Here is a 26547-nt window from a genome sequence, read left to right as displayed (position 1 = left end):
TAACTTGCGGCGGTTGAAAAATAACACTCGAAATCGGGGCAGGGAACTAAACCTCCTCCTCCTGTTACCTCAGAATCAGCAGCGTTAATCATCCATCCACTTTCTGAATCTTATTTGAGTAGTTTCGCTTTTTTTCCAGCTGCTGGTCAACCAGTTCTAGAAATGAATAATAAGTAATGCTAAAAAAAACATGAGGTGAATTTGCGTATGCTAGTCATTGAACAGCCGCTCATTATGTGTACCCATGATAATAGAATTTCACAGTCACAAATATCCATTACACATCAGATTGACTGCACCTCATGATGCATTAATAACAAGTTATTTGTGTACTGGGCTGTAGTAAATAAATGAAAGCACTTTGTAAACATGTCAGTGAGGTGTTTTTGCTCGTTCATCTGCAAACTAAGGCTTGCGCTCCCTCTCTTAATGGCACTGCTTATTATCTATGCTGCATGTTCCTACCACAGCGAGCCAAAATCAACAAACACTGAGCTCCTTCTTCATCAGGCATGAAGGGAAAGGACTTAAACTCATCTCTATTTAGCAGCAGGTGCTGACAGGACAAGTTAGCACTCCCTACTCCTTGAAGGTCTCAAGTGCAACTGCCTTTAGGGCCCAACACAGTATACCTAAGCTTCCAGCCTTGGGCTGCAGACAGATGGATTACCCCTAACATTAGATTTCAGTGGTTTTAGGGAAAGCTGGTCACAACACAGAAGGAGACAAAGCAGTATTGTGCCATGAGGCTTTCTTGTGGAGCCTGTGATTGGACACTTCATGTGATAGAGGTGTTGTTTTCTGTATCGTAGTCACTGTGGTCTTCATTGCTGTCATTAGCAAATGATTAAAGTGACATGCATAAATTCACACGCTGTGTCAAAAAGTCCCTGCCAAACGCAGCATCTGACAACTTCCAGAGAGGCTGGCCTCCTGCATCCTCTGTGCCCGCAAAAATGGGACACATCCGGGATGTCTGCCGGCTTCAAAGAGGCATTTGGTGTGTGCATTTTTCCCAAAGAGAGTTGAGACAGGAAAAAAAAAATTCATATAGATAATAATAATATAAAATAGCAAGTATTTCACCTCAGTGAGACCAAAAAGGATTCAAAAGTGTCTAAAATTTTCCCCTCAGATTGTATTTGTGTCTCCCGTATGTGTGACACATTGCACACACACACACACACACACACACACACACACACACATATATATGTGTATATATATATATATATATATATGTGTGTGTGTGTGTGTGTGTGTGACACATTGTCACACACACACACACACATATATATATATATATATAGAGAGAGAGAGAGAGAGACAAAGATATCCCAAGTACAGTTTTTGAATAATCATTTCACTTAATAAGGGAAATATGTTATCCAAACCTACCTGCCCTCTGTAAAAAAATAATTCTCCCTTAAATATAGTAACTGTTTGTGCGAATTGCATTCAGGCTGGCAGTGAGACACGAATCTGAGCGCACAGCCCATTGTTAGTCAGTGGTGCTGACCTTCAGTCACTTGGATGAGTGACAAAACATTTCTCCCATATGAACACATTCAACTTAATGGGATTTGCTTACCTGGATGATTAAGCAGTGTTTGCATTGTTCTTACAAACACTTACACTCCTCATCCTTTTATTGCTTCAGTGTCTGACTATCTGTCTAATAAAGGGTGAGGTCATCATGAAATCTGACTGGTGAAGCAGCCAGTCAGATTTCATGTTTATCCTGTGTATATTATCTGCCGATGTTTGAAGCAGTGACATAACTCTGACTGCTGGAGAGTCAAAGAAAAAGCCCGTGGGTACTGCCACAGCTGTCAGAGCAGTAACTCAGTGCTGTGGATATATTTGTGAGTCTGGCACTCAAAAGCTCTGCATGAGAAAACGCCACCTGATAATGTATTATTTTCTACACGGATGTGTCAAGGTGATGCCGTAGTAGCCAGAACCTGACAACTACTGTTGATGATTTAATGGCAAGGTAAAAACTGACAGGGACAGCTTTTTTTTTCTGATGACGGTGTCGATACACACATCAAGTTGGGGATAGGAGGACTTTGAGTGTCTCTATGGCTGTTTGTTTGCCCTGTTGGGTGATTGATAGCTATGCCTAATTGACTGACTTCTTTAATAGGCACCTTACCTTCACCTCAAAAATCTTTTGAGTTTGTAGCACTTATAGAAGTGACAGCAGCTGGATGTTAATCCAGCTCTTGCTCTTTACAGTTTTTCCACTTCATGACTTAATGATACATCAGGACCAGTGTTACTTGAAATGTCCTCAACAGTATGTCAAGGCTGCATTTTACCACTTAAATAAAGGGTCTTGGAAATGTGTATCATATATGATTGAGCTAATTGCTATCATGGTCTCATGAACTGTTTTTTTAATAATACAGGCACTCTCCATGTAGATTATTTCATGTTTGACTAGCAAGCTAAGAGTCAGTAGAACAAAATCAAACCACACACCATAGTTTACTTTTGCCATGTTAGTGATGTCGTGGATCCTCTTCAGGAAGTCGTTGTCTCGACCCTTTCCTCCTTCAAAATGCGATGTGGTGTGATGTGTGTTTTCAGAGAGAGCAGCCAGCCTGCACATTTGTGTCTGTTTGTATAAGGGGACACACATCCAATAGGGGCTAATCTTGAAATATGCAGTTGTGGGACAGGAAACCAGTGGCATTTCCTCACTGATGTGTTTGGCCACCCACAACCAGCCTTGTTCCTGTCTTGGAGTCCCCTCGAGGATTTCCTCTTTGACACGACTGAGAGACTGCACCTTCGTCAGCGATCACTAATGGACAGATAATTAGAGATAATGAACAATCGTGCCATCATCATACAGCCTTTCTGGAGCCAAACCATCCACTAACTATCTCCATGCTTATATTTCCCACCCACCTACCCCCGCTCTGCGCTCATCACAAAGAGCACTTACAGTGAAATGGGATGAAGTGTGGGAGTTCAGTCACCAAATACAGTTGCTGTTCTCTTCTTCTTTCAAAGCTTGAAACCGCTTTGGTGGAGTGAGCAGAAAACAAAATCGATGCTTGTTACCAGCGGGCTGCTGGAGCTCCAACTGACAAGGTCTGTGATAACTTGAAGGATGCTGGGCTGGAAAGAATAGTTTAGCTGAAACATCCCCCACATTATTATTTTTATTCATACCAAAATGTCAGGTGGAGTCTTGTTGAAGTATGTTTCAAAGTAAACAGTAGAAATGTCAATTTTTAAGACATTTCACAGCCCTTCAGTCTTGTTTCTGTAGGTGGAAGTAAATCAAAGCTTAATCAACTTCCTAGTCTCTCAGGCATGTTGTACCACCAGGAACATTTTTAGTGGGAAAATGCTCTCTTCCTGTTGGAGCAGAAAATGCACTTTGCTCTCTAGCTTCTGCCTGGTCAGCGTGCACGAACATCCAGCTCATACAGGTTCTTCACCAGAGGAAGAGGCTGTACTCACAGGGCCATTCTCACTCACATTTCCATGATCCCTGCTTTTCAAAGAAAGGAGCAGGACGAAGCAGCTTCGGCCCCTTTCCCACCAAACTGTTCACGGCCTCAGCAGAGACAGTATAAAAAACACAGAAGTTCCTTTACCAAAGTTGACCCCACTCATTTAGATGCTTAGCATCAACACAGGCTCAGTTAAAGCCGTTGTCTCTTTATGGCTGGCACTTTGTATTGTCATGCAAGTACTTCATTTTATGTTCCCCAGAGGGTTAAAGAGTACAAAGCTGGAGGAAAAAACTGCAGCTTGCCTCGTTCGCTGCTGCCAGTTTAACTTTGAATACACATTTCCAAATCACTTCCTGCAGCTTCAGTAAATAGAAGGTGGAGGAATTGTAAAACAAGAAATCTTTACAAAGAAAAATAGGAGAGGAAAAGCAATTACAGCATCTTCTTCACTCCTCTGTTCCCTCTTTAAAGATTATTACGCTCCCCCTGTTAGCCAGTCAGAGGTACTTTTATTTCAACAGAAAGAGACTTTTTCTAACCAGAAGGAGCAGACCCTGGAGGGAAGGTCAGTTATCTTGAGCGCAGTGTGAGGGTTAGCTCATCTTAGGCTTAATTTGACTTGCTAAGGCAGAGCCTGGGTTAATCTGTCTTCTTTACCACAAATCACCACAGAGCGATAAGGAATGCAGTGTTTGATGTATTGCAGTATTCTGATTTATTTTCAAGTCCTTCACATTGAAATGAAAGGCATTTCTCAGCCTGTCTGGTTTGGAAGACTCGCTGGGCTGGAGTGCCGTCCACGTTTTATGTCCTTTTCCCTCCAAGGCCATCGTCAACCAAACGTTTCTGATACATACACAGTGCTACATTCACTCATGTTATGTATTTCAATAGAACTTTTATACCTAACTTCCTTGCTGCATTTTCACAGCACTTTATAATATGAAATTTACAAATACAAGTGAGGTGATTACACACATCGGGCCATTGGTAGAAGTTCAGTTATCGCATGTTTTGATCCTTTTTTAATTTATTTATTGTGTTATTTATTATACTTTTGCATATAGAAATGTTCTAAATTTCATGATTTCAGTTTGTTGCTCTAGTTTTTATTCATAGTTTAGATTTTTTATATCTTGCAAACCAGAAATAAATCAATTATTAATTGTGAAGATTCTTCTTAGTGAGAATTTTCTTTGACAAACTAAGTAAGGAGCTTTTCAGAGCTCCTTACACGGTTTTCCATAATATAATATTTGTTTTCTGTGTGTCCTATAATTTGACTAGTGGACTGGATTCACGCTCCACCAATGCGCTGAAACCTTCTGTGAGTCGCTGTGGTTTGCTCAGGGGTGGGCTGCATGCTGGAGACAGCTTGTACTTATGGCTGCAGCGCAAGATTTGTGTTGACCTCAAGATTGAGCCTTGTACAAATATCAGACAAAATGAGGACCCTTCTTGGATTTGCTGCATGAGTCTGACCACCAACTTATCACTGTACCATCTGTGTTTGGAAAATGCTGTCAGCAATGGGTGATGTGCCTTCAAATCAAAATCACTTTAGAGCACAATTAGAGGTTCTGAATTAGCTTTGATTCATTTTCAATTAATTGCCCAGGTGTTCTTGAAAGATACAGAATAGATATCCTTCTACTTTATGTCTTGGAAGACGCCAGTGGTGCGGTGATCAAATGCAGATCAATTATCAGCCCCAGTCTTGTACCATTTGGACAGATACCGGGTTACTGGGTGTTCTGATTTTTTTATCATTTAAGAAGAAGTAAATGATGAAAGGTCTCTTGTGTTTGTTGTGCAATAAGGCAGGACTGGGGCTCGGAATCAACTGTAGATATCTGTGATTTTTCTTTTGTACTCGTTTTAAAAGCACAGGAGACACCAAGACATTTATTCTTGTACTAAATGAGACAAAGTTCTAGCTCGGTACTTTTTCTGGCTCCATTACAGAAAGGACATTGCAGTGGTGGTTGGTGCTCCCCTCGGCTGTTTTCTTCCCAGTTTTTCATTTGTTTTGTGAACTCACTGTCCTCGCTATTTCCCCATCACCCTCACGGATTTAATTCACTCCCCCTGTTTGTGAAAATCATTGAAGATGTTTGAAAGTTTTTATGCATTTCTACTGATGTATCAGGATATATATTTAAATATTCTAAATACAGAGTGCTTTCTGGGCTGAGCTCTTGGATTTTGAGTCTGGCACTTCAGATTCATCAGGTAAGAAGTGAAATTTCATGCTGAATAGGAAGAATTATTTCCTGGAATAAGCAGCTTTGTAGTTACACCAAGTAAGAATCAAGTTACTGTATCATCCCACTTTACAGCTGAAGAAAGGCTGTTATGGAATGATATAAATATATACAGACTTAACTGTTTGTAAGTATATAAGCAGGGGTGGGAAGTACTGAAGTACAAATACTTTGTTACTGCACTTAAGTGTTTTATTTTTTGGTACCTGCACTTGAGGATTTATTTAAGCGCCTCGAGGCGACTGAATTCATTCGATTTTTACTTCCTACACTTTGAGAAAGTTATCCTTATTTTCTGCTCACATTTTCAAAACAGACTTGCTACTTTGTGTTTAGCACATTTGAGGAGAGTTAATATTCTACATCATTGTCCACCTTCCAGTCCGATTTGAATCCAAATTTTAAGAAACAATAACACATAAAAGAGAATCCTACAGACGTAAGAGGTTTAAGAAATCATCTACTGTACATTTACTTGCATATCATTTACTGTACCCACTCATCAACAATCCAGAGATGTTCTGGTTATGGTGCTTCAGTGTAGCTAGTGCTACAGAAGAGAAGCGAACGTAAAGGGAGTAACATTTTTAAGTGGCAGGCAAATTCAAATGCAACAGGTTTCCTAAAATTTCAAAATACATAATAACATATATGTTAACATACTGACATGTAAAAAAAATTAGATCTGATTTATTTACTTATTTTTCCGTTTATTTACTTTAAATTTTTATGGTAAAGATGTCCAACTATCTGCTCGCTTTGAATTACTGTGATGTAGTAACAATGCAGATAGATAGCACACCTGTAGCACATTTGTAGTTGATTAAACTTGAAAAAGAAAAACTCCACTAGGTTTACCAGAAGCCGCTATTGATCGCAGCCCTGCCAGCATTATCACTATAGGCTAATGAGTTTGTAGATGCAGTGAGGGTGGGGGGGTTCCCCTCATAGATGAGAGATTTGCTGATGAGGATTTCTCACAAAAATTACAGTTCATGCATCAGAAACAGTTCAATTAAAGGCATTTTTCAGACATAGTCTTGAGAGATATTTGCAGAAAGTGAAGTAAAGATAACAATAATTGGAAATATTAGAAAGTCTGGTTGGTCTAGATTAGTGTCAGCTGATACAGATATAGGATCAACACTGACCCGAACGTTTGGTGAGTTAAAAACTTGATCTGAATCTTTTAGACACTCAAATCATTTGTCAAGTGTAGTTATTTACAAGTCCTTACAAAGATAAAATGATAACGCAATTTAAAATTTTTTTTGTTTTAATCTTACAACAAGTGAATTAATAACTTACTGTACTTAGTTACTTACTTTTGCCCTCTGGGGAACAGACTGCAATATCAACCCTCCTAACGTGCTTATAAGGTGTTTCTCTTGTCTCTTCTTTATGTGCTGAGGCTAGTATATCAGCAAATAGCTGATATCTTATATATTACCCCCGCTAATGTATTGGTTGGGCTCAATCTGCAATTCTCAGTCTGCCAGAAATGTTACTATTGATGAACTGTTGCCCATACCTGTGCTTCGTTGCTCTTTTTTTTGGAGAGGATGACATTAAGAAGCCTGAGATTTTGCACTTAGATTATATCCACATGTTAATTTGTTGACTTTTCCTTGGTTACTCCCAAGAATTTACCCTTTGTCTAAATTTACCCTTCATTCAGCAGTGTAACAAAACAACACTGCACAGCCTTTATCCTTACATTGTACAGCGTTACATATTTCATTATTGCCAATAGTCCTGTTCTTTAGCCGTGATGAGAATGTCTAGAAGTTTCTCCCGTAGGTGGGATGTGGTGACTGCAAAGCTGCAGAAAGTTTCATATTGCATTTCTTGTATTTCTTTGTCCAGTTTTTTAATTAGGAAATAACAATAAACAATTTTCGCAACAGGATCTAAACAGGAACTCTCACACAGTATCTGTTTTTGATTTGATAATTTAGACAGTATTGCATCTTTTCTTCACTCTCTGTTAACCGGACTGCATTTCTCACAGGATAGACTCCTAGAACATCCCTGTGGCTTTATTATCTCACATGTATCATTGAGAGTTGCTGCCATCCTGCTGTATTACACGATGGACGGGAGCTAATAGGTCCTTAGAGGGCCTAGACGTTCCTATTAGAAAGTCTTCTCAAGACAAGCAGTCAGACTGTTGAGACTCCAAACTGTCCATTTAACCTGATTGGAGTTCATCTTTTCCAGCCTTGCCCTTATCCGTTACATACCGTACGTCTACGCTCACTTTGAGCTCAGTGGCTGAGCTGTACTGCTTGCCTTAGAAATTCAAATATCCTTGTATGCATAGCAGTATAGTCATTTTCTGTTATGTTGATCTGTAACCATATTGCCTTTCTGTAACATCATATCTATGTCAGAATCAATGTGGGTATTGTATAAGCTGAGAAAATGACATTTTTCCATAATACTTGTTGAAGATTTCTTGGGTGCGGTGACAGTTTGCTGCCATCCTTTCAGTGGAGCCGTAGATTTCTGTGTGACATGCCACGTATTCCTACAGTGGGAGAGAGATCATTTCTCCAAGCTTGCTTTGCTGTGGATAGCAGGTGTATAATCTGTCAAGAGTTGGTCTTCAGTGGTTGCAACTTGGACGTTCTCTTGATAATATTTAGCTCAGTCGCACATGATGGTCTCGTCCTCCTTAAAAGCCTTTGCTTTACATTTCCACATGACTTGTTCCAACCAGCTTTTACTGTAAAATTTATGAGTCAGCTCTTAAAGGCTGTGCAATGCTGAGTTCTCACAACAGACACCCCCCTTCCTCTCTTCCAGATATCCCCGATCAGACAGGCTCAGCTCAGCCACGATGCTACTACCTTAAAGCTATTAGATGAACAGTCTACAGCTCAGAGGCCTTGAGGGAGGTCAGAGAGCACTTAACCAAACTGTTTTCTGTTAGCATTCGACAGAAGATCAACCTTTTAACAATATTACTTTATTTGATTCATTTTTAGAAATCCTGCACATCAAAAGTTTTCCCTGGTAGTGCTGCAGCGTAGAATTCCATTTGGGTTTTCAAAGAAAACGACAGCGCTGATTCTAAATTTGATCAGTGCAAGTTCAGGCTTATATTTTCCGTCACAAGGTGCTTTTTTGGGAATAGTTTGTATAAATTAAACTATCATAAATTCTTGAATTAAAATACAACCACTTTCAGCCCCAGTTCAAAGTCATCAAAAAACTAAAACTGTAAAAACATTTTAGTCAACTGAAATGTGAAGAAAGTGGTAATGTTTGATGCAAGATGACAAATAACAGTGTTTTAAATGTAATTTTAGGTGTATCCTTATCTTGTGTCATGCTTTCAGTGCATGCTTTCCAGCTTCTATTTGATTCTAACTAAAAGCAACTTCAAAGCTTTTGCACATTTTCCTCCTATCCTGAGCTTCCTATCTCTTTGAATGTAGTTTCATCGAGAGCAAGACTGTCATATGGTACTCTATATCCCATCGGCAAGACGCACTTAAGTGGAGTTTTTAATCCCCCAAAACCTTCTTGAGGATTTGTCGCTTTGAAGGCGAGAATTTTGACTGCTTTTCTTATCAGACGTTATCAGGAAAGTCTTAACCTTTGAACTTTCTTTTATCCATGCACCTGTGGGATGAACTATTGTAGCTATCTTTCTTTTCTGTCACCCTGCAGCACACTGTCTACAACTTTCCTATGCTGCAGGCACGTTTTAAGCTATCTCTCAATATTAGAGGATAAGCACAGGGAGCTGATCACCTCCTAGGTTAAAGATTCGTCCAAATGCAACAGTGTCACTATCTGCTCGCTTGTAGCTCTGTCTTCTTTTCGTTTTCCGTCTTCTTTACATGCAAATTTACACAAAAGCTTTCATGATTGAAAGCAATTTAGACAAAACCTATTTAAGTCTTACTTGAACAATCATGGCGTCAGTGGTGTGGAATAAAACTACAGTCTGGAGCTCAGCTGCAACGCTCCTAAAAAATAAACAGCAATTCATGTTTTCTGTTTTCCTGTTATATGCACAGTGCTCGGGCTAATCTCCTGCTGTGAATGTTCTAAAAAGACAACACTGCTCAACATTAGGATATTGCTAAGCATTGCAGCACTCTTATAATTTACAAAACAGCATGGCTTGGTAGTATAGTGGTGAGGCAAGACAAATCAGAAATACACTCATGAATCCCACAAGCGTCTGAAAAACACAGACGATGATGCACCTCCTCTTCTCTTGCTTTTGTTTGCTCTCCAGGGTGATGTTTCAGTTGTGCCTCGTGGTTTTTGAGTTTATGTTATTGCTTTTCTAACGTTACAGCACAACCGTCATGCTATCATTTGCAACTCCGATTCTAAAAAAAAAAATCAGGCATTGTCTAAAATGTAAAACACAAAAAAACACAGAATGTAATGATTTGGATTAAATTCAAACACAAAAACACGTCAAATGTTTAAACAGAGAAAAACAATGTGACTTTGAATTTGATAGGAACAGCATCCCCACTTGAACAACAGTCTGTGAAAGTCTGGGAACTGAGAAGACCAGCTGCTGGAATGTTGTCCTGTTCTTGTCTGTTATCAGATCACATCATGATGTGCTAAATGTTTTCAACTGGTGAAAGGTCTGGACTGCAGGCAGGGCAGTTCAGCATGATGCCATGGTGTTGTAATAGACACAGTATGCGGTATAGATGGGTGCACATGTTGATCCTAAACTTCCATAAACCTTTCAGCATTTATTGTGCTTTTAAAGTGTCTCGGTTTACATATTTGACGTGTTTTCTATGTTTCATTGTGAAAAAAATATGGATTTATTACTAGTTGTCCCGACTTTTTCTGGAGCGAGGTTGATTATTGGGCGAAGGAGAGCAACATTTGGAGGTGGTAGAAGAACCTGGGGGAGTTACCCCACTTTAATCTCTCTCTGCTTCTGTCTTTCAATCCAACTTTCAGAAGAGAAAGAGAAAACTTGCAGAGCTCTGAACAAGAATTCAATACATTTGGACAGATTAGCACAAACCTGAACCCCAAACACCTGTCGAGACCATTCAGCAAAGCATTCTTTGAAAGTAAAGTACAGAGCTGATTATACGTGTTCAGTATTTTAGTATGTGCACGGTTCAGTCAGCCTACTTTCTCATCGGCTTGAGATCAGAGTGGTTCCTGCGCATTTACTGCCTTCATGCTTCTCATCCACGGCTCGAGGATTTGCTTTTAGTTTTATAGATGCTGAATTTAGAGCATGTAATTTCATACGTCCTCTCGAGTTATACTTGAAATGTAACATTATGTGCTCATTTCACACAGTCGTGTTGTTGGTGATAAAATGACAAGTTCAGCTGCAGTCCAGCTCAAGAGGTTTGGAAATAGGCGAGCTGAGTGTGTTTTTACAAGTTTTGCCGCCCACTTGCCTTTTGTGTGTAGTGGCCAATATATAAAAAGGAAAAAAAAGGCTGAGGACTTTTAGGCTCGTTAGGTGCGATCCTTTCCACTGGTATGCTTTTGTAACCATGCTCTTCACATCCATAGTCTGTGAGCAATGTAGTTTTACGGTATTCCCATCGTATAAACTTTGGCTTATACTCAGTTCAGTACCTTGAAATGAGGTTTTTGTATAATTTGGCATTAATGACTAAGCAGATGCTGTGTTCCTCATGACGTGATACAGCCAAATTGGCTGTATCACAATAAAACATGCACCACAAATGTAGTCTTTAACTCGTCTCTCCTCTGTGGTGTCTTTTTCCCACCAGGATCCCGACCCAGATTAGAGGATGCCGCCCCTCGGATTGTAGAGCATCCCTCTGATTTAATTGTGTCCAAGGGGGAGCCAGCTACCCTCAACTGTAAGGCTGAGGGGCGTCCGACTCCGATGGTGGAATGGTACAAAGACGGAGAGCGGGTCGAGACTGATCGAGAGGACCCTCGGTCCCACAGGATGCTATTACCCAGCGGCTCCCTCTTCTTTTTGCGAATTGTACATGGAAGGCGAAGCAAACCTGATGAGGGTGTGTATGTGTGTGTGGCGCGCAACTACTTGGGTGAAGCAGTCAGTCGCAATGCATCGCTGGAAGTGGCAAGTAAGTGTCTTTGATGTTTTTGCTATAAGGCTCAGTTGTGGAGCTTGTGTGAGTGTGTGTAGGTGTGTGTGTGTGTTTTAGCGTGGGTTCACAGCAACCGTGATCTCAGTGTTTTATGCTTGTATTATAAATTAAAAAGCCTATAGCACGAGAGAAAGGATGGTTCCTTATGAGCAGCACTGGGCGATGGTGGGGAGGACAAACTCGGCATTAACAGACAAAACCAGGCTCAGGGAGGGGCAACCATCTGTTGTGATCTGTTGGCTGGGAGGTGAGGGAAGACAGAAAAAAGAGTGCGTCATGAGAAGTCACCCAGCTGCCTGAGCCTATAGCATCACAGGTTCCAGCCCTTTAAAGTCTAACTTAAAAGTAGGGAATGCCCTCTCTCTCTTGAATCCAAACTGGGAGCTGGTTCCACAGCAGAGGGGCTTTGCTGGTTTGGCAAAATACTAAGCAGCAGAGGCAACAAGAAACAAAAGAATATGGTGTATATTGAGAAAAGCAGTCCACATAACAAGTGTCAAATATCATGTAATTTCAGTAAAAATGAACTAAACCACAGATAAAACTCACAGAATAATAACATTAGCTGCATTTTAAAAGCAGAGGTGTGCTGAGGAAGCTTCAAAAACACTCTGCTCTCTTATCATCACTTTCACTTGGCTGAGTTAACTTGAGACACCACCCCTGACCTTGGTGTCAGATCTCCTGGCAGCTTTACCCGGAGCCCACCCCCCCACAAATGGCCCACTCCCCCTTCTCTCCAGCCTCCACTGCCCAGGCCTCTGTGACCAGGCCTGTTAATGTAGATAGATGACAGCTAGCTCCGACAACAGAGATAACAGTTGTCGCCACTGGACAGGAAAGCTGAAAAACTGTCTCGCAGGGAGGGGACCAAAGGCCACTGTTAGTTGGCAGCTTCTCACTAGCAGATGTTCGATCCTTAAAATACAACAATCTCCTGTCAGATGGGTTTCCAACAAACACCTCTTGATTTTTTTCCCCATAACCATGCTTCCTGTTAACGGTGAGATTGGGCAGAGCCAATTAAATCTTTGCTGCTAGATTCACTTATTTTCTTTAGTTTTAGAAAATCATTATAAAGTAAAAGTTTATTTTGACAGCAGCAGCCGGTAATTTCAAGAAATCCTGTCAGTTTATAATACAAACATAGTTGGGGACTAGTTCATTGCTCTCTCTGTGTAGACATATAATATGACTTGTCAGATGGCATCTATAATGAGCAGAATCATTGTTGTGACAGTGATAGCCAGGCTCTACAGCTCCTCTGATATCTTTCTTAATCTGCTCATTTAGACAAACCTGCCTCCAGCAGCTGTTGCAGATTCACATTTTCTCTAATCCCCATCACTCAGGCTTCTCCTAGTATCCACCTCCCTTTAAAACTATAACCATCTCTTGTTGCACTAACGGAAACCAGCTGAATATGGTCAAACAAACCCTGATCCCCACTAAAAACTAGCAAAGCCCTAGCTTCTTGTGCAACACTTTGCAGCCAGGTGTCATATTTTCCTGAAATGCTCTCCCCACAAAGTTTATAATAAGACTGAATTCCCCCGTCCGCCTCAACAGAAGAACGGCCCATGAAGCATTCTACATCCTCCATAAGCAGCTGGGATCTGCAGAGTGTGTCCGTCACCCCGACTAAAGCGTTCCTCAAGTAGCGTGAAGAATTACCTTTCACTTTGGTCTCGCTCTGTTTCAGTATCAACATCAGCTGCGGGGTGTTTTTTGAGGTGTAAGCTGTATGTGGAAACCTGGACAGGTAGAGTAGGTGGAGGTGTTGTGAATCACTTTTCACTTTTCAAAAAGTGGAAAGGAATGAATCAGCGACAGAGGCCTTACATTTCTCGCTCCACATGAATAATCCCCAGTGTTTTCCTCAACTCTTTCTTCGTGCTGTGCTAGTTTTAAGCTCTTCTTAAGACACGCAAAGATGCTCCTCCTGCTTTTCTTCATTCATCACATTAGCATAGCGCTTAACCAAAAGTTATTATGTTTTCCAGCACCCTTACCATATATCTGACAGCTGTCAAAGGTTACCAGAGAGTTTAATCTTCTTTGTAGGCCCACATCAACAAAATCTAACACTCAATCTCTATGAGGTGGTGGAGGGTCGCAAGGGTTTATCTTTAACACCAGTGTGATTTCAGCCTGCGGTGCTACTAGCTGATCAGTCCTGTTTCTGTATATCCAGCTTCCTCCATTAATACTGTGGTGTCATGAGGTGACATTGTGCACAGCTGCCTGCAAACACACACATGTACATGGACATAACTTGGCACACAGCGGTTGCTTTCACAGATAAGCATCCCTAATCCATGTTGGTAGAGGGAAAACCGATGTATTTTTACTTGTGTCTTCATGCCAGCACACAGACACACTTTTGGAGTATCGCCCCCAGAGAGAGACAGAGACGGAGGTTGTATAGAACAAACAGTTGCCAAAGCCAAAGCCAGGCCAGTGCCAGCTCCTTCCAGGCCCCTCTGCACGGCACCAATGGGGCCTGAGATGAGGCCAGAGGCACATAAGCCTGCCTGGAGCTGCCTGGGGGGCTCAGCATGGCACCAAAAAGGCGCAAGATGGCACTTGGTGGCATGGTGTCACTTTGCTCCCCAGCCGGTGACTTGGAAGCACTGAGGGCAAACTGAGAGAGAGCTGCATTGTGTATTGGTGTGTATATTTGGTACTGAGGTGAAAGCCAACACAGCGGGAAGGGTGGAAGGTTCAGGAGGTTTAACCCCTCACGGACCATCTGCTGTAAGCTGAGAAGCAGGCAGGGTGATGACAGCCAGTGTGCTGCAGTATGGATAAACTGGCAGAATTTTCCAGCGCTGACAAACATGCCTGGAACTGCTTTATTTTGAAAAGATTTATATCACATGTTAGTCTCTTAATGTTCTTTATGTATACACCAAAAGTGACAGGAGCAAAAAGTAGATATGTTACTACCAGACGTTCTTTCATGTAGAATTGAAGCAACACTCCCTCAGCTTAGCTGTAGCTTGGAAGTTATGGATACTTCACCAGAAATCTTCTTTTGAAGATGAAAGACCTGTTCAGGCTTAAAAAGATGGCTCTAAAATGTTTATCGGTTCCTCAGTGACAGAGAACATCTGCTGTCGTCAGCTCAGATTCAGTCTGCAATGTTTAACACATATTATTTGCACTAGCTCCCATAATTCCCACACCTCACAGCACATCCTCATGCCTAAACAGCAGAACAGGTCGATCACCAGTGACTCATGAAATATATATGAGCCGTTCCTTGCACCGCTCATAAAGATTGACAACAATGTCATTTAGAAACGGAGGCTGAGATTATACCTTATAACGAGCCACAATATTTTTCAAGTAATTCGATTATAGTAGCCCCAGAAAGCACCGACACCACAAGCATGCCAGAGAGGTACATACAAGTGTCTCAAATTACCTAAAGTTAAGCCTCCTAGACAGCTAACAACCAAAGCTCGCTTTAAACTTTAAACCTTAGGAGTATCCAAATGTGTTCGTCCACTGTGTAGTTGCTATGAAAGGTGGAGGTGTTTGTAGAGAGAAAAACCATTTTTGTACCAATCCATAAAAATCTTTTTAATTCTGTGAATTTGGGCATTTTTACATGCGGGCTGATTCAGTCTGGAGCCAAGGACTACGGCTTTTGGCACTTCCATGTAGGATTATTTTTTTCCCACAGACTACCTGTTGACTACTAAAAAAACTGCTTGGTTAGGGTTAGGTTTAGGGGAAAAAAGCCTTTGGGTTAAAATAAACCCGATCATAATATAAAGTACATATTAGAAGGCAAAAAAATCACCACATATGACTTATTAGTGAAGTTGTGTGAGTACAAAGAGTAGTATTCCAAGTAAAAAGATATCTATGTGTGCCTTAGAAAAAATTTTATGGGTCAGCAAGGTTTTGGAATGGAATTTTACAAATGATGATGAGAGCTAAAATTAGAAAGTTTTAGTTGAATTTATGAACCCTTAATAAACATAGTTATTCAGAAGAAGTTAAATAACTTTCTTTTCACATCGACTAAGTTTTTTGCAGGTACGATTGTGTTTAATCATTTTTTCACAGCAGTAAACAGACCATTGTTCTTTTGCAAGCATTTATTCCGTGCTAATTACACACTCAATACCTCATTAAGGATGGTTCTACTTAGTTGCCTACTTAGTTTTCATTTATTAATGACACATTTGATGAATGGATTCTGGATCCAAGAACTGTTAGCCTTTTGAAGTATCAGCAGATGTAGCTAAACCTCACAGGTGATGTTGCTAGCAGCTGAAAGTAATTTTACATTTAAAAAAAAAAACCTTTTGCATTAGATGATGTGTTGCTACATAATACATTTGAGAGCTTTTAAAAAAATGCTGGAACAAAAGGGAGTAGTCATACCAACAGAATTACTGCACAATTTCTTTCACTTTGTGCTGTTTGTGTAGCTGTTATTTAGCAATAGAGATTGAAAATGTGACGTCATTCAGGGGTAAAACCGCAAAGGATTCTGGGAACTTGTGGCAAGAGGTACTAGCGCACACAGGCTTTCAATTGAAATCAGTTACACAGCGATAAAAAGAAACACAAAAAATGGCAAGAAGCTGTTGTATTATTAACTGCAATAGCCGGTCGCATGACAGCCACAGGAAGCCGACGGATAAAGAGATCGTTTTTTTTATCGGATTACGTCGTTGAAGAGAAATTTTTTAAGCGATGTTTCCAAAGTAAGAGCTGACGGATGGCCTGGATATACCAAATATAACGTCCCAGAACACTCCAGCTCACATGTTAGTCTGCTCCAAGCATTCCCACAAAGGTCAATGTTTTGTAGTAGTTAATACGTCATTTTTCTTAACATAATTGGTGATATAGGTTACAAGCAAGTCTGGCGCTGAACAGAAATTGTCGCGCTATGCTCCTTTGTTTATTATGCATAAATAGTGAATTGTCCTGACACAATATTGCGTTTCGCTTCTGTTATTACCATGGTACATTGACAAAAACATATACTTTTATTCACAGGATAAAACAGTTGTTTTGTATCACTAATTGTCCAGTGCGATTACACCATACAATATTATTGTCACTGTTACATTTCTGTAATGCGTACCAGAAATTATTTCCACTACTAATTAATTACCGTGAGCTCAAAGGTCCTATTAATAAACGGTTAACGAATGTGTATTTATGAAGACGATTTGTGAGACTGGTAAACTTACCTTTGTTTGTACGATGGTCTTTCGTTCTACACTGTGCATTTCAAGGTCCTGTACCCATCCGTCGGTAAACTGTACCTGGGCTTGTTGCAGTGACCTGAAGTTACTAAAAACTTCATGAGTGTATGCACTCACTCCAAGAACCGTATAATTATAAATATGAGCGTGGTGAAAGTTGGGCAGCACGCTAACGTCTTTTGTCCACTCTGTGTGCTCGTAAGGGTCTGACCCTTTCACTCCTTTGATTTTTTTCCTCGTATCTTTTCTTTGCCTTTTCATCGAGTCTGTCTTTGTACGGACCGGCATTGTTCTCCTTCGTTTTGTACATTCCCTTTTTGGTGAGGAAAGAAAAAGCAAGACGGTATTGGATCCGGAGAATAAACGTTTTGCGGTGCTGCAAATGCTTGCATTTAATGCGGTACTTTGAATGTTTTGCCATCACCTCCCGGCATGCAATGCGCGAAAGTCACGTGGTCTGTCAATCTCTATAGTCCCAGCCTGTATGTAGCACTGCCCTGCTTTAAGAGCACATCCTCCATCTCTAGTATATCCGTCCAAATTATGTTTTTCACCCCAATCCTATCCGATTTTGCAAGCTAAAAAGGATCCTTCGATCCTGAAAATGTGGCATACACAATTGTATGGCATGTCTGTTGGAAGCTAGTCAGCACAATAGTCCTAACGGGCCAGAGACCCCTGGGCGGAGATTTGACATTCAGAGTGACTTGCCCGAGCTCTTGGCGGCTTTTTACTTTGAGTGCTTTACAACTCTGACATTTTTATTATGCCTGTTACTCTGCCTGGCTTTATTGCTCATGAATATTCACACCAACTGGCGAGGGGAAATGGCGCTTTTTCCAACGTGCTTGGGGCGGAGTCAAAGGAACTTCAAATAAAGCTGACTGTGGTAAACTCTGAGACTTTTATTGCCCCCCAAACCAACTCACACCCGTTGTTCTAAGGTCATTTTGAGGTTAACCATCACAGATTCAGGATAGCAGCTGTCTTGAAAATTTTAGGGAGTGAACAGGTGGAGACATGATAAAATTGTCTTCCTCTTTCTTTTTTGTGAATTTCATGTGTGTGTGTAAACATGTGTAAGTATTTGTACCTATAGTCCAGGCCAACTTTCTCACCCTTTGTAATCCTCTACAGCAGTGCCAGTGTGGGAGAAACAGCTGAACTGCACTGTTACCAGCTGGATGCTGCTTTCCTTTTCCAGCTCTCTCTCTCTCTCTCACACACACACACACACAAAAACAAAACGCAGTGTGTGTGTACACACACCTGTCATACTGGCTTTGATCACTGTGACTCCTGTGCAGAAAAATGGATTTCAAGGTTTATGAATCTGGAAATGAGAAAAGGTTTTGGTGGGTTTAGGGGAGTTAGGAGAGCAGGACAGAAAAGTGGTGTGGTGTGGCTTTCTTAAAAGAGCATTCGCTCTCCACGCTGCCTGTGCCGTCCTAGAACTGATCTGCATCTCTGCTGGTAACCCCGGTGGTTTGAAGCCATATGGGACGTGATAGGAGTTCTGTCGAGGCTGTGTCACAAACAGTGTAGTACAGCCGTGCTGATCCGTGGATTTATGCACTCTGTATATGTATGGCTAAGTGGCCATTGACCCGCAGTCATACCGCAGCCAGGCAAGTGTAAACAGAGGCTGAGGTCAGTGCTGTTAACACCAGAATGAAAATGGACATTTAAATAAAGCTGCTGTTGTTGCTGAATCACATTTTAGTGTGCTTTGTGTGCTTTCCACTTGAAGAAGGTATAAAAACATAACATAACAACATAATCTTCAAGTGATTAAAGATGAAACAAGGCTGGTGGAAGGTTTTGCTGTTCAAGCTAGCATAATTTGGAAACCTACTGACTATCAGCTGATGACTCAGTATCTTTGAGTAACAGCCAATGTTTCAGGTCTTCCAGTATATCAGCAGATGTCTGGGCCAAGAGCTCCTGTTCCATTGGACATCTGTTTGCAGTCCAACTATAAATGCTGACAAAAAAGTCACTTTCTTGTCACATAATAGTCAATGATTTCTGAAATTGTATTTCATCCCCCATTCAGCTCTCGTCATTTGCTTGCCACATCGACCAAAGAATACTCAAATGCCTGTGTGTGGAGGCTGTATTACTAATAGACTTAAGCTTCTTTTACACTGTTAATAACCTTTCAGATTTTTCAGTTAGCCTTTTAAAGCTGTTACTCTATTTGAATCAGCTGATGTTATCATATCATTATGTCTTAGATGTCTTTCAAAGAGAGGTTATTGACATATGCTGATATCTAAAATTGAGCTGGAAATCTTCAGCACTTAAATAAGTGTGATGCTTGTAACTTCTCCATAATTGGTTGCTCATAGCATTAGTAAGCAGTCCTCTCATTAGCAAAGAATTTGCTTGCTGAGTCTCACATTCAGACCTCCCAGCATTTTTGTTTGCATCCACAGCAGCATAGTAATGTTCTCCACCAGCTGCCTGATATGAAAAATATGCTTTTCAGTGGATGAGACTCCATGAGGACTTCAGGGTCAATATCCTTTACTATACCTACATACTTACCATGGAAAGGTTTGTGTTTGTTTTTATTCACCGCACTGACAGAGTGACACTACCATCACCACTCCTACTAAACTCTGCAGCAGCAGAACTCTCAGTTGCTCAGAGATAACAGACCCATCTTCTTTGTGTTTGCGTGTGTGTGTGTATTTGTGTGACCTCGGAGGTGTGTCCATGCTTCACTAATGGGATTGCAGGTCTCGGCCTTGCGGAGCACAGAGCTGGTGGTTATTCTGATCTTAGAAAGGGGGGATCAGATGGCCGGAGTGAGGCCGTCAGCTTAACCCCCTCTGTATGATCCCACCGTCTGCTGGTCGTTGAGCCAGACCCACTAGCCAAACACTTCTCCAGAGGATAACCATGAATTAATTAGACCATTGAGTGTGTGTGCGCGCGTGTGTGTTCCGAGAGACAAAAGCCAAAGGGTGAGGGGTTAGACTGGGGGTTGGGGGTGGTTTTGGAGGGTGGGGGGGCATTGACAACAGGTGATGTAGCCTCCTCCCCCTCTTCAACAACAGTGTAACACAGAGGCCATGGGGGATGCAGACAACAATAAAGGTCCCGTGCTCCAACTGTTGTCTCCAATCACGCCCCATTGTGTCTCTGCGCTACTGATCGCAGGCACTGCACTGCCTTATACAGAAGGTCCTCTGCTAAATCACAGTGCTAGTTGGTAGCATGAATATGTTGCATTTGTCCATTAAGATATTCAAGATGAACTCAAATTAACCATTTGAGCCATCAGCACAACTGAAGGGTTGTTTTCTCTGTCTGTGAAGACCTAGCTTTGAAGGTTCAACTGACTAAACATGGCACCCACTCACTACATACACCCATGTGTTGGTGTTGTTCCTGCATCATCATAGTGATGTTACCCAAATTCATTTTAGTCATGTTGGTTTGCTAGTGATAGTTTTTAAAAGCATTAGCTAACTTCTTGACTAATGCTAACTGAATGCTCCGACAACGTAACTGTTCAGTTGCACTGTTGATCCTTTATAAACATTATTATGATGGTCTAGGAACAACGTCAGATTGTGCCTGTTACACATATCCAAGAAAATTTACTGCCTAGAGTGCATGTGTGCATTATTTTATGTTATCAACAGTCACACAAAGAACCAGAAGAAGAAATCACCAGTGTGGAACTGAAACTAGATAATGTTTGCCATTTTTGCCTGAAAAATGTTAGGGCCAATGGACAACAACTGGTGCACTGCAAAAACAATTTTGCTTTGTTGTAGGGCTGCCAAAGTAAATAGGCTTCTAAGAGTTTGGCTAACAGGGCTTATGGAGGAAACCAAACATCACAGTGAACAATTTGGAATGAACACATGTACTTTTGCACCCCTAGTCTGCATATATGTATTAGTCATGTGATTTGGTTAAGAATATAATTCATTGTTGGCAGTCTTACAGGATGCATAATGACCTCCTGTTTGAGCTCATTGAGGCCAACAATAGCCCTCTGGCAGAACTACACAAGGGGTGTGTGGTGTGAATGTATTGCTCCAGGGCACAGAATAATAGAAAGAAAAGCAAATCTGGAAGTTGGTAGCTTACTAGACACAAAGATTGAAAGGGTGATAAAACACCAATCATTTACTCGGTTTCAGGTTACATGCTAAATGTATTCCTGTAATTATTGCTTGTATGTAGTTGACAGGCCATTGTTTTGCATTGCCTGATATTGCTCTGCACAGGCCAAAAGTAGAGCTAGGATAAACCTTTACCCAGACTGCTCTGCTCTTTTGAGCCTGAGCCCCCTGTAGCAGCACTCCTACTGCACCAATGGAGAAGCCTCATTGAAATTAATAAAGATTATGTGTTTTTTAATGTGCTGCTAATGTCGATCTGAGTGTCTGTAGGGGGGAATCATGATAAAACACAGCTAGAGAGAAAGCAGAACAACAACTATAATGACAGCGATAATGAGATGCAACCATGGAATAGCCGGCAAGGCAAAAAACAAGACAAATACAAGAATCATGGAAAGTGGCAGTTTGGTAAGAGCTACGGAGGGGATAGCGTAAAACAAATCCATCAATTCATCAGAAACAACATGAAGCAGTGCACATCCTGGAGAGTTCCGGGCATCTTTCATGACATACAGTGAGCACAAGAGGCAAACGCAATCAATGCTTGCTTCAAAAGAAATCAATCAAATGCAATCAGAGTATTATAACAGAGCAGATAAAAAGAGAGCTTGTTAAAGCAACAGAGGCACAAGTATCCAAGTAGACATTAAGCCTCAAAATAGAGCAGTTTGCAGGACTCTTTGCTGTAACTAAACCAAGAGCTATTGGGAATGTCATTATATTATTAAACAACAGATTGTTGTCGTTTATGAGCACATCTTAATTAAAGGAAAGGTCAGTGGAGAGTATTAGCAGAAAACGGCTGTCAGAACTGAAGATTTAGTTTTGGTTGACTTTATTTAGTCGCTGGACAATGCAGTGCAGTCAGTATGTTCCATCCTATCCTGGTGACTGAAAACCCTAAAATCATTAGATCATAGATTCCAGTAGGAATCTCATTTCAATTGGTGTATAGCCCATCTTAAGTAGTCTTAAGAGTCATCCTTGTTATTTGTCAGTCGATTATGCAGTCCAATTACTAGTCATCTCACTCTAGTAATTGGACAGCTTCTCATTACTGCTCCCCTCGAGCTAAATTTAGGTTAAATATGGTAAAGTATATATATGATGATTCTAACGATTTCTTAGCAGAAAATATCTTTCTGTCCCAAATCACTACTGTTAAATGTTAAATTATCATTGCTCCCTGTCTCCATATAAATAAGGAGTTTATGTTCTTCACTTGTATCCTAAGGACTGCCGTGGTCTTATTAAGACCAATCTCTCAATTCTTTCGCAATTCAATCATGTTTTACTGTATAAATTCCTCGAGTTTTAACATCAGCCTTGCTGAATGTCCCACTTGAGTGTATCCGCCAGCATCCTGTTGCTGGTTTCGTGACTGTTTCCTTCTCTGACATCTCTTGACACATACTCTATGGTGCTGACGAGGCGCACTCAGGTATTTGGCTGTTGTCAAAGTGGCTTTGGTCTTTACTCCTACCCATTTGTCACAATTTAGTTCATTTTGGAAAGTTTCCGTAGTTTGATATGTGCCATTGTGAGATATGTGAGGTGTGTTACTCTGATCCTGCATGGTCACAGTCCTTACTGGTTTACATCTTCATTTAGCCACAAAAGTTTTCCTTTTTGATTATTCAATGCCAGAATAATACAGATCAGCAGTTCTTTGTGGTAAAAGAGGCATTTCAGGGGGACTTAAGCATATTTGACCTATGTGCAAATGGTAGCTATGAGGGCAAACGGCTGTGGAGAATGCTTATTGATTTCTACTGGTGTGTATTTGCACAAGATTCATTTCTGCTTAGGATGCATTTGTGTTAGAAAAGGTCAGTGAACAGGGGCTTTAGTCATTCAAGCAGAGCTAAAGGGATTTCTGCTCCAAGATCCATCTGTTTTTGGAGTTTGTTGACAGGGCGGAAAATTAAAACTGTTGCTCTTCCCTCCCTCAGTCCTACCACAGCCACCCCTTCCCTGTAAGTGCAGGGTTATGATCAGGCATGGCACACAAACAGGCTAAAAAGTGTGCTGGGCACATGGCAGGATGCAAGTTTGGACCATCTGCTCCAGCTATGTGAACACATTTGAGTGTTTTCAATAGGGAGAGCTGCTGCATCAGTTGGGCAACAGCCATAAGTTGTTTAAGTGGACAGAGAGAGCTAACAAGGGGTTAGTTGACACAGACACTGGCTTGTCTCCAACAGAAAGATGCTTATGTTGCATGTGTCAATGACTGGTTTGCACCTCTCTGCTTTCGACTGTGTGGCAGGAAAGGCGACCTAACAGTGAAAGAACATGGACGCATAAAAGAGACGGGGCTGTGTGTGTACGTGTGTGTCCAGGCAACACTGCTGAGAAAACTGTTGTGATTCGGCTTCTCTAGATTTTGCTTTGGTTTTTGTCAGTGTATTTCCAAGTAAACAGTAAGTGAATAATTTAAAGGGACTTTAAAGCAGATGCCAAAACTTTACAAAAAAAAAGAAAAGAGAAAGAGTGTTTTTTCCTTTTCAGTGACTGCAGGGTTTATGCAAGTTTTATGTTAAGGTTAGGTGCTATTGTTGGTCTGACCATAGTCTAAATTCTTCTCATAAAGTTTCACTTGAATTGCCTTATTGTTAGAGCTGAATTCAGCTCTAACAATAAGGCTCATTGCCACCATCCCACTCAATAGTCAATAATTAATAGTGTTGTGTAGGGGCATCCATTGTTCATAGTTGACTGTGCACCCCAATTCACTTAAGGTCGAGTTAAAGAGTGTTTATGGTTTTCCAGATGGATGAACTACAGTAGCCTTGATTGGACCTGAGGGTCAGTTCAGGGCATCTTGGGTTATGGGTTGATGGGGGAGCTTCAGTTGCTTTACAATGGGCGTCTCAATAGCTCTCAGGGACCCTTTTATTCTGCTGCTCTAGGTTCACGTTATGCGCCTAGAGCAGCAGGATGCTAGATTAAAGTAATCCTCTTTTCAAGGCCAGACAATTGTTTTATTAGCTGACCACACACAGGAGGTACAACCACCTCTGTATTGTCATGGGGGACCCTCTGGGAACCGTTTAGGGTGGTATTGGTGGCGGGTGGGCAGATGGAGAGAGGAGGATTGTCATTTCAGTTCTCCTTAGCAATGATATGCATACATTACCAATGCGCCAATTCTCCTTGTTTAAGCTTTTGTATGCTCTCTGATTGTAAGTGTTTGGGTAGAGGAGATTAAATGATTCAGCGATCGATGAACACACATTCCTGCACCATACCTTGGTATGTGGAACATTTTAAACGGAATAATTTCATTCATTAAATCGTAACATGACACATATACGTCTCATAAGTAATATACAAACATTTACTTACCAAGTCTCATATTTGTCGACATATTCATTGAATTGCACATCATATTACATTAAGTGCATATTTGCATTTCCTCCTCTACTTTCTCTTGCTTTTTGTAACTTGTGGTCCAAATGTTTTTCCTCTGAATTGTTTTTCCCATCTTGTTTTTGCCAAACGACTCTCATCAAAATGCTGTTTCATCTCCTCTTTTGCTTGCTTGCTAAAGGCATGGCACATTTCCAACTGAAGCAGAAAATGGCCTTTAAACCCTCTCCAAGATGTGTGTGTATGTTTGTGCTGGGAGATTGTTCTTGCAAGCGTTTTTTTTCCCCACAACCCTGTCGGATCACGTGTGAGCTACATCGCCTGACCATTTTATTCCACTCAAGCTGAATTAAATATTGTCAAACAGTTTGACTATTTCACAAATAGCTGTGGTAATTTGAGGAGACATGATATGTCTCCATCTCATCATCATGTGCATGAGAGGAGCATTCTTTTTTTGGGGGAACAAACCCTTGTGTGGCTTCAGGATTCAACTTCATATGCTCCCTAGACGATGTATACCAGTTTCAAATTAAGAAAAGTCATTTACTATCGATCCAAGATAATCATCTGCCTTCTTTTTTTATCATCAAACATAGACTTTTGGAAACCATGAACCACTAAACCAGTACACAGCTTCATTTAGTTGATAGATCTGATATAGACTGAACATTGAACAGCCATTCACCTTGACCATACCCCGTCTAGAGGTCACGATCTAGCACTGTATATCATAAATTCCTGTAAGGACAATATGGCAGTGTAGAAATAAATCTTAACTAAAGCTTTTTGATAATGTGATTGTATTGATCCACACCAGGAAATTGTTTTTTTCTTACTTCTAGCTGCAGATGAAAGGTCAGAAGTCAGGGACAGCTGGCTTCTCTGTTTAAAGAATACCTCTGTTGGTCCATGCTATGGCTTCCTATTACTTTCATGAGCCAGGGAGCCACCGGTGTTAGTTTAATTCCTAAAGCATTAAAGTGTCAGCACATAGTTTGGTCTGCACGTTGCCCAGGTCTGGGGAGTCATGTGCATCCCACCAGGAATTGCACTGAAACACGAAGATGGAAAAAAAAAGGCACAGAGACTCGTGTGCTCTCTTTCACACATACACAGACACACATGGCATGACATGCCAGCGGAGTTTTGCAGTGGATTAACCTCAAGGTTGCTGGGTGGGTGAGCACAGCCAGAGATTCAGCATGCTCAGAATTGGGATGAGAACCTTCTGCTGAACCACACATAGGTGAACACTCCCCATTCTCTGATGTTGGAAGGATTTGCACTCAAATGAGAATATGTTTGTGTGTCATAGTTTACAGTAGACTGGCTTCATTTGTGTTTATTTGCACAAACTTGGGAGATTTTTATTAGTCTTTTGGTAGTGGGAGGGGCCGGACTAGGGTTGGGCAGGAGAGCTGTAGGGCTTCTTCAGTGTGAGAAGATTTTGCCTGCCAAGTAGTATTTTAATATGGCCCCCCACTTGACTTGAAATATGGCTATTTCAATCAAATGGACCTAGCATTGCCTCAGGCTTGTTCAGCTCTGAGTGGGTTCATGAGTGTGCGTCCAAGTGTAAGGGGGAAGAAAGGGAGGGAGAGCAAAGATCCAGCAAGAGACATGCAGGGTTTGCCAAGGCCTTTGATATCATATAAGCATGATATACATTGAGTCTTGGTGCTCCAGAATCACGTGCACCACAGTGTTTGTGGGGTTTTCTTTTAAACGACCGTTAATCTGCTTAACATTGGCTAGATCTGACTATCACCTGGAAAATCCCGCCTTTGTTTATACAAATATTATATTTACGTCCTACCATCTCCAGGATTATTTATTATTTTATTTTTATTATTTTTATTACAAAGATTATTTTTTCAGTTGAATTGAATTAGTTGAATTTATAGAGTGCCACTTAATGATATTCACGAAAGAGTTGTCAAGATTCT

General features: G+C 41.0%; 1 protein-coding gene across 4 annotated transcripts in view; it reads left to right on the top strand.

Moving 5' to 3' along the window:
* The window catches only part of robo3 (roundabout, axon guidance receptor, homolog 3 (Drosophila)), a 158805-nt gene that overhangs the window by 71489 nt on the left and 60769 nt on the right, over positions 1-26547 (top strand). For all 4 annotated transcript variants that reach the window (XM_063485606.1, XM_063485607.1, XM_063485605.1 and 1 more), the window contains exon 2: positions 11494-11820. In XM_063485606.1, coding sequence (XP_063341676.1) covers positions 11494-11820 — 327 coding nt within the window. The remainder of the gene's footprint in view (positions 1-11493; positions 11821-26547) is intronic.

Source organism: Pelmatolapia mariae, linkage group LG10_11 (assembly GCF_036321145.2).
Source record: "Pelmatolapia mariae isolate MD_Pm_ZW linkage group LG10_11, Pm_UMD_F_2, whole genome shotgun sequence".
NCBI lineage: Eukaryota > Metazoa > Chordata > Actinopteri > Cichliformes > Cichlidae > Pelmatolapia > Pelmatolapia mariae.
Note: the sequence above shows the minus strand (reverse complement) of the source record. Positions and strands in the feature narration are given on the sequence as shown.